The sequence below is a fragment of the Myotis davidii genome, unplaced genomic scaffold, assembly GCF_000327345.1.
Source record: "Myotis davidii unplaced genomic scaffold, ASM32734v1 scaffold1521, whole genome shotgun sequence".
Lineage (NCBI taxonomy): Eukaryota > Metazoa > Chordata > Mammalia > Chiroptera > Vespertilionidae > Myotis > Myotis davidii.
Genome location: NW_006291034.1, coordinates 292,337 through 301,880, shown reverse-complemented (window position 1 = coordinate 301,880; position 9,544 = coordinate 292,337). Strand labels below are relative to the sequence as shown.

General features: G+C 45.1%; 1 protein-coding gene across 1 annotated transcript in view; it reads right to left on the bottom strand.

Moving 5' to 3' along the window:
- Positions 1-6,959: 6,959 nt before the first annotated feature.
- Positions 6,960-9,544, bottom strand: part of LOC102769896 (NKAP-like protein) — a 2,994-nt gene continuing 409 nt past the window's right edge. The window contains exon 2 of the mRNA XM_006764307.2: positions 6,960-9,539. Coding sequence (XP_006764370.1) covers positions 8,486-9,539 — 1,054 coding nt within the window. The 3' untranslated portion in view covers positions 6,960-8,485. The remainder of the gene's footprint in view (positions 9,540-9,544) is intronic.

Genomic DNA, 9,544 nt, shown 5'->3' with positions numbered 1-9,544 from the left:
TAGGGTTTTTCTGTGGTCTTTGTTTGTTAGTTTCTTCTTTGTTTTTGCTTTAAAATATTTTTATTGATTTTTTTACACAGAGGAAGGGAGCGGGATAGAGAGAGAAACATCTATCAGAGAGAAACATCCATCAGCTGCCTCCTGCACACCCCCTACTGGGGATGTACCCGCAACCAAGGTATATGGCCTTGACTGAAATCGAGTCTGGGACCCTTCAGTCCACAGGCCGACGCTCTATCCACTCAGTCAAAACAGTCAGGGCTGGTTGTGTTTTGGGGGGTACAAGTCTTCATCAGATTCACAGGACAGCCGAAACCGGTTTGGCTCAGCGGATAGAGTGTCAGCCTGCGGACTGAGGGGTCCCAGGTTTGATTCCGGTCAGGGGCATGTGCCTGGGTTGCAGGCACATCCCTGGTGGGAGATGTGCATGAGGCAGCTGCTCGATGTTTTTCTCTCATTGATGTTTCTAACTCTCTCTCTCCCTTCCTCTCTGTAAAAAATCAATAAACTACATTTTTTAAAAAATTCGCATGACATTAGCTAACATTTCAGCAACACGGACAGAAGATGGAGGTGTTATTCTTTAAAGGGCCACAAGAGGGCAGCAGAGGATACTTTCCCCAAAGGAATTGGCTGACAGCTTTTTGAAAGGTTTGTGTCATAAGTATACACGTGCATACATGCAATACTTCACCTAAACAACTGGGAAACAGTCAACTGGAAACGGGTAACCAGGAACATATGAACCAATAACCATTAGCCTAGTAAATACTATCAAGCAACCTAGTAGCTCATAACTAGAAAATCAGTACCTCCTAACCTACTAACTGCCAACTGGGAACCTTTGGAACCTACTGACCTGGCTACCAGTATCTGCTAATTACTGACCTAGAAACTAGTAAGTGGTCATCCTTAACCTAGTGCACTGGTTACCAGTACACTGGTAACTAGGAACCAGTAACCTGGTAACTAGCAACCAGTGACCTCAGTAAAGGCGACCTGTCCCATCCTCGCTGCATCGTTCACGGAAGACAGGCAGTACAAGCGGGTTCAAGAGCAATGAATGCCTCCACAACGGCCACTCCCGCGACTTCGCCGGCACTCCTGAGACTTTATGACCGCGCTGTGCAAACTTCCTGCCTCAGGAATGGCGAACTCTAGCGTAGGCAGCGCCTACATAACGGCGCAAGATCTCGCGGTACTTTACACCCTCGCTGTACGGACTTGCTGCCTCAGGAATGGCGGCTTCCAGAACAAGGCCTGCCTCACTAATGGCGGCCTCCACAGTATGGAATGACGCATTCATAGCGCACTCTAGGTCACACAGACTGCGGCCTACAGCATACTGGCTGCCTCAGTATACGCTGATGCAGCCTTCTGGCTGCCTCAGTAAACGCCACTTGCCCTCTACGGGCCGCTAAGGTCGCGAAGTCAACGCCATACGGCTGGGCTCAGTAATGGCGGGCTCCAGGGTAACGAGCAACTCCGTAAAGGCGTAGTCTCGCGACGTCGCCTGGTCTCGCGGCAATTTGCACCCTCAATGTACGGACTTCCTGCCTCAGGAATGGCGGCTTCCGGAGCAAGGCCTGTCTCACTAATGGCGGCCTCCACAGTATAGAATGCCGCACTCATAGCGGACTCCAGGTGACACGGACGGCGGTCTACAGCGTACTGGCGGCCTCAGTACACGCCACTGCAGCATGCTGACTCCCTCAGTAAACGCCACTTGCCACGTACGGGCTCCCTCGGTCGCAGAGGCACCGTGGTACCGATAGCCGCACTAATGGCGGCCTCCAGCGTACGGAGCGCCTCCTTAACGGCGCACTATCGCCATGTCGCCTGGTCTCGCGGTACTATACACCCTCGCTGTACGGACTTCCTGCCTCACTAATGGCGGCCGCCACCGTACGGAATGCCGCATGCATAGTGGACTCCAGGTGACACAGACGGCGGCCTGCAGCGTACTGGATGCCTCAGTACACGCCGCTGCAGCCTATTGACTGCCTCAGTAAATGCCACCTGCCCCGTACGGGCTGCCTCGGTCGCGGAGGCACCGCGGTACGGACGGGCTCAGTAATGGCGGACTCCAGGGTACCAATTGCCTCAGCGGACTCTCGCTAGGTCGCTGGGTCTCGCGATACTTCACACCTCCCTGTACGGACAGCCTGACTGAGTAATCTCTGCATCTAGGGACCTGGCTGATTTAGTAATGGCGGTCTCCAGGGTACGGAATGTGGCAATCATAGCGGACTCTAAGTTACAGGCTGCATCAAAAATGGCGGCCTACAAGGTACTGGGTGCCTCAATATTGGCAGTCTCTACGTTTCGGAATGACAGCGTGAACGCACAGGTTCACCATGTCAGAAAAGCAGCCAAGGCCTCCCTTTCCAGGGCTGGGACGGGAAGAAGTGAAAAAGTCAGACCCGTGACTTCAATCGAGATAGAGAATTGGAAACATCGATGAGAGAGAAACATCGATCAGCTGCCTCCTGCACATCTCCTACTGGGGATGTGCCCGCAACCCAGGTACATGCCCTTGACCGGAATCGAACCTGGAACCCCCCCAGCCCAGTCCGCAGGCCGACGCTCTATCCACTGAGCCAAACCGGTTTCGGCAATGTGTGTGTGGTTTTTTTTGGTATAATTTTGCGTCTTGTTCACAGGGCATTAGCTGGGATTTCAGCACCACGGACAGAAGCACGACGTGTTAGTCCTTGAATAGCCACAAGAGGGCAGCAGAGGATCGTTTTTCCACAAAAATTGGCTAACAGCATCCTTTGACGTTTGTGTAATAAGTACATAGGTGCATAGACGTGTACAGTATAAGCAGTAACTTACTTGAAGGAGAAATAAAACCGTTTATTCTATAAAACAAGTGTATAAGTCTGCTCTAGGATTACATTCTGGCAAATCGCAAAGTAAGGAATCCTTGTTCTTAGCATATTTCTACAGGACTATTTTATCTTTCATTCTGAAAGAGACAGGCAGAGGTATCGAGTTACAAGAACACGTTCCAAAATCCAAAGCAAATTCAACTTTTCTACTTCTGACCCTGACCCCACTCTGATTTAGATTTTTAAAACTGAATAGAATATGTAGCTGGTGTTGCTCACTGGTTAGAGCATCAGCTTGCCAAACATACTCTCACTACTCTCTAGTTAAAAGAGGAATCAAGGAACATATTAGGCTGGGTCGTGGGTCACCTTAAAGGGACCTCAAGTGCAGCAGTCTCCAGGGCCTCCCTTTGAAAAGCTGGGTGGGAAGAGGTGCGGACCCCAGAGCCGTGACTTCGGTCCATCCAGGGATGGAATGATTGCCGCCTCACATTTTGCAACCCAAATTCATCTTTTGCTACCAATTCACCATTTCCAAAACAAATTCACCTTTTACAGTTAAAATTCACCTTTTCCAAAGCAAATACACCATTTGCAGAAGAAATTCACCTTTTGCAAAGGAAATCATCCATTTCCAAAGCAAATTCAACTTTTCTACTTCTGACCCTGACCCCACTCTGATTTAGATTTTTAAAACTGAATAGAATATGTAGCTGGTGTTGCTCACTGGTTAGAGCATCAGCTTGCCAAACATACTCTCACTACTCTCTAGTTAAAAGAGGAATCAAGGAACATATTAGGCTGGGTCGTGGGTCACCTTAAAGGGACCTCAAGTGCAGCAGTCTCCAGGGCCTCCCTTTACAAAGCTGGGTGGGAAGAGGTGCGGACCCCAAAGCCATGACTTCGGTCCATCCAGGGACGGAATGATTGCCGACATGGACAGCCTCGATGATTTTGTGGGTTTATCTTTCTCTTTCTTTCTTTCTTTCTCTTTCTTTCTTTCTTTCTCTTTCTTTCTTTCTTTCTCTTTCTTTCTTTCTTTCTCTTTCTTTCTTTCTTTCTTCTTTCTTTCTTTTTGTCTTTCTTTCTTCTAAAATTTCTTCTTCTTTCTTTCTTCCTTCTTTCTTCTTTCTTCTTCTTTCTTTTTTTCTTTTCTTTTTTCTTTTTCTTCTTTCTTTTTTTCTTTTTGTGGGTAGAATTTTTGGTTGTGTTCACAGGACCTTAGCTGGAATTTCAGCACCATGGTCAGAGGCACAACGTGTTATTCTTTAAATGGCCACAGGAGGGCAGCAGAGGATTATTTTTGCCCAGGAATTGACTAACAGCAGGATGCTTGGTCTTAGTACATTTCTACAGTTTATTTTATCTTTCATTATAAAAGAGACGGGGATCAAGCAGAACCCTTTGAGTTACAAGAACACGTTTTGAATCCACTGTGTTTCAACATCAAAATATTAACTAGAATCTTATGTTCCAAAAAAAAATGTGTTTACAACTAATGTACTAGGAGAAAAAAGTACTTAGTAATAATAATCTAATGTCACAGAAGTAACTTGAAAAAATATGAAGCAATACTGGAATTTACTAAGATTCTGGAAAGGGCAACTCATTTTGATACTGCTGAAATACGATCAGACAAATCCACCTTTTGCAAATTCACCTTTTGCACAGCAAAATCATCTTATTTTTAAAGTATTTTAAAAAATATATGTTTATTGATTTCGGAGAGGGAGAGAAAGATAGGAACATCCATGATGAGAGAGAATCATGGATTGGCTGCCTCCTGCAAGCCCACAACAGAGGATCAAGCCTGCAATCCAGGCATGTTCCCTTGCCCGGAATCGAAACTGGGACACTTCAGTATGCAGTCCGACGCTCTATTCACTGAGCCAAATCAGCTAGGGGAAAATTCATCTTTTGAAAAGCAGATTCAGCATTTCTAAAGCAAATTCACCTTTTCCACTTTAAATTCATCTTTTACAAAGCAAATTCAACTTTTCCACCTCAAATTCACCATTTCAAAAGAAAATTCATCTTTTGTGAACAAATGCACCTGTACGTTGAAAGGTCCAGGGTTTGATTCCAGTCTAGGGAACATGCCTGTGTTGTGGACTCAATGCCCAGTAGGGGGCGTGCAAGAGGCAGCAGATCAATGTTTCTAACTCTCTATCCCTCTCCCTTCCTCTCTGTAAAAAAATCAATAAAACATACTTCTTTAAAAAGGGAATTAATTAGCGCAGATATTTTAAAATTGCTATTTGCCTTTCTCTATAATAGAAGTGTGAGAGATGAAAGGAAATTAGTAAAATGTATATAAAAATAAAAAATTTATAAATAAATAAACAGTAACAAAAGGATATAACAACAACCGAGGCATGATATAGAAACGACAAAAGCATGATATGAAAGAACACAAACATGATATGAAAACAACAGTGATGCAAACAATGACTCATAAAGTGATTAAACTTATTCTAATATCTCCCTGTACATCACATTAAAAGTGAAAACACTTTCAGAGTGCTTGGCTGATTTCCCTTGTGATGAAGTATTTAGAACTTTAACAGTAACATCACATGCTCTTCAAACTCGAGAGAAAGCAACATATAACTGACCATGTGCAAAAACGGGTTCAGGTAGGAATATGCCTACTTTGTGTAGAGTTTCTCCATGTGATTTATTAACAGTCTTCCCAAATGCTGGCATCAAGGGAAACCGTCGTCGAATCAATTTAAATGGGAGGCCAGTGTCAGATGGGGAGAAATTAATTCTTGGAATCAGAACAGCCTCTCCCTCTGCAGATCCTGTTAATACTTCATGTTTGATAATGTTAGATCATAATCTTTTGGAAATAAATCTGGTACCATTACAAAGACCCCATTTAATATTGAGATTTCTCAACAGCATGATGATAGCACCCACTTTCAAATTTAATTTATGACACAGCATTCCCGAAGGAGTAATACTATTAAGAAATTCTTTGGGAAAATTTTCCTTTTCAGCATCATCTGTGGAATCAATGGAATCATCACTCAAATGTGTGTGAAAATCTCCAGTGAGTATATCCAAAATTTCTCCCTGCTCCCTCAGGTTCAAGCCTTGGACTACTGAGACGGCACAGTCCTCTCATTGCCACGTGCAAGTCCCAGCTTGGAGGGCAGGGCCCTCCCAGCACAATTATAGCCAACAGCTGTAGTTGTAAGCTTGAACCTATGGTCCGAATACATGGCCCCACGTGCCTGAGTGATGTAGGCTTGATAGAGTTCAGGTCCATGTAGTTGAGTAGGATTGAAACCCAGGCGAATGTTGTAAACATCTTGGTCACGCCCTTACTTTGCCTCGTAGCATCTGCTATAAAATAAAGACATGGCTGTGGACGTGGTTGCTGTCTCTCAGAGAAGCAGCGTCCCACCGAGACCGGCTCTTGTCTGTCTTTTCTAAGCCTTTCAGCCACCCCCAGGTTCACCCTTGGCCGTGCTGGCGTGGCAGACTTTATAAAGGTATGCCTCCACAATCCCAGGGTAGGTTCCTGCCTCAAACCCCGCCCTTACAGGAACCAGCTCTGGGAAACAGCTCGGGGGAGGGTGCAGCCGTTGCCAAGACAACCCCTGCAGGACCGACTGCCTTCCGCTTGGTCGCCAGATTGTTCGTGATGTTACACCACCCAGGGTTTTTATATAAGTAGATTATTTATTGTACAAAGTGTTACATATATCGCCATTTATCCCCCTTTGACCCCCTCCAGCCTGCCCCCACCCCAGGCCTTCACCACCCTATTGTCTGTGTCCATGGGATAGTGCAGTAGTCAGCTGTGGCTGGAACCCTGGAAAACTCCTGGTGTATGGAAGAGAGGAGAGAAGGAACAGCTGGAGGCTGAGGAGAACAAGGAGATCCATTTCTGTAAATGAGCCGATCCAGACCTGTCACTTGCAAGCAGTGTGACCTGGGAAAGAATTCTTTTTGACCCAATAAGTTTATTTCTAGACGAATATACTACAAATAACACACTCATACATACACAAAGATTTTTGCTAAAGTATCATGTAATCCAAAAATATAGAAAACAAATACCCAACAAAATATGGTTCTTCCATACAATAGAATACTATGAAATCACTTTTTAAAATGAGGTTGATTTACATACATTAATATAAAACATCTCCTACATGCATTAAGTGAAAAATGCCAGGTGTAGATCCATGTATATAGTGCAGTATGGTTTGTTTCTAAGAATGGAGATATACATATGTAACAAGGTGTCTTTCACCAGTGTTCCCCAAACATCTTTGGGGAAAATCTGAAGCTAGTGTGGTCCAGTGCCAATTACGTCAAACTCTGGGGTAAAGGTGCTGCCCTTCCATATAGCTCTGCCTTGACAGATTCCAAACCACCCCCACATCTTCAGCTCTATGAGCCTTACAAGGGTCTTGAGCTTTGCAAAGTTGGTTATCCAAATGAAAGCTCCGGGTTTAGACAAAGGACACTGGATGACAACAATGACCTTATCATACACTATAAATGAAACTCATTCTAAAGTCTTCTACAACAATGGTGCTAGTCAGCATCTCAATGCTAACTGTCTTATCCATGTGGTTTTTCCTCATGGACTGGGCTCCTTTTCATGAGCTCTACCAACTGCTTTATACCTTCTCTTTTTTTTCATTCTCTTCCTACTCTAGGTGGCACTTAATCTACTCTTTGGAAGATTGATGCACTCTGGATCTTCATCTTTTCTCTTCCATATCTATTTTTATGGATAATCCCTTTTGCCCCCTTCAATCATATATCTGGTTTATCAGTCAAGGCCAACCTTTCATCAACATTTGGCATTCAGCACATGTACTCTCTATTCTGCTTTTAATAAATCTTTCAAAACTTATGTGGGAATTTATTGGTTGCCTATCTCCCATTCCCAATATTACCCTGATTTTCATTCAGGTATCCTTCCTTTCCCATGTAACCCATAAGGTGACCACACAAATAGATCCAGGAGTGAGCCATACTATTTCCATGGGCAGCAACATTTTTTAATGAGGATGGGCATGTGACCAAAGCTATTCCAATTCAGCTGAACTTCAGGATTGTTTGCAATGCACGACAAAAATGTTCTTCCTTTATTGATGGACTAGGAAATACATAACCTAACTTAGGGGCTTTGGCAGACCTTATTTGAGAGAAACCAGCTTGAAGAGGATAATGACCCATAAAGAATTAAGAGGAAAGAAGGTGTAGTCCCATTACAGCCACACAGGAAACCCATCCTCCTGCTGCACTTTTATTAGATGCCAGTAAATCTCTATTTCTTTTAAACAGTCTGTTAAATGCAACCAGAATGAAGCAATATACCTGTATGTACAAAGAGCTCATGGGCAGATATAGAAGACACAAAAAAGAGATGTCTTTGGGTAGGAGGATCAGGGACTTGAGTGGAAGGCATTTTACTGACTCTCCTGTAGTTCAATATTTTAAAAACTATGTGAATATATTAATTATTACATTAAACATAAAAGATAAATTGCTAAGATCTCAAAAAACAGCTTTTCCTTGGAGGACTTACTAACACAGTAGATAGATACAGTGACACCAGAAAGCCTTTTAAGACTACTTGGTTATGTAAAATTGTTGTTCAAAGTCCTGTAGAACAAACGTCTCTATTTGTCATCTCTCCCTTTGGTCTTTCTGTACACCATCTCTCGAAAACTGGCCAAAATGTTATTCTCTCTCTTCCGTCTCTCTTCTTGGTTGAAGGAGGCAAGGGCCCTCTTCTCATCCGCACTATAGATCTGGTTCTCTTTCCGCAGCCGTACAGCCTCCATTCTGCGATGCCTGCTACCACTCATAACATAACCTGAGCACTCAAAGGAAGCAATCTCTTCACTTGTCAACCCAATTTCACCTCTTCGTGGGATACGCTTTCCCGCTTTTACGTACTCGGCCATAGCTGCACCTTCCCCTGGGAGCAGAGCGTGGCCATAGTTCAAAGGTTTCTCTTCTTGAGAGGTGAGTATTATAGGTGCTTCTGGACCTATTAGATCCATGGTATCTGCCATATTGGAGTGAAGCATCCGCGTATCTTCTCGAAACTCCCCTTCTGAATCCTTATAGCCGGAGTCAGCGCGGTTTCTGTTAGTCTTCATTTTCCTGTGTTTCTTTCTCTTCCCTTTGTTCTTGGCTCTCCTTTTCCCATCGTCAGAGCTGGGATTCGTGTCAGAGTCTGAAGCACTGGCACTATTATATTTCTTGGATTTCCTTTTGGACTTTTTCTTTCTTCTTTTCTTGTTTTTTGAACGACTGGTCTTTGTCCTCTTTTCTTCAGAGATAGAATCTGAACTGTTGGTCTTCTGAGTGTTTACCTCTTCATTGTCAAACGGGGTGTGTTCGTCAGAATCCGGCTCGGGGTACTTGGGGGACAGCCCCCACACCTCAGGGGCTCCCGCCGCCCCGATCCTCTCCCGCCCTCTCAGCCTCCACTGCTGGGCGCTCTCCCTCTCCTTCTCCTCCTTCTGCAGCTCGCAGTCACTCGCCCACCACTGGCCGCTGCCGCTCGCATAGCGGCGGGGATGGTGGCGGTGTCCGTCGCCGTAGGTGGAGGGAGAGGACCGGAAGGCGCAGTTGGGGAGCCCGGGGTGCAGCTGTCGGTATCCGGGGACGCCGCGGAGGGGAGGGGTGCCCCCCGGACCCCACGGGGGCCTGAGGGTCTCTCCCCTGCG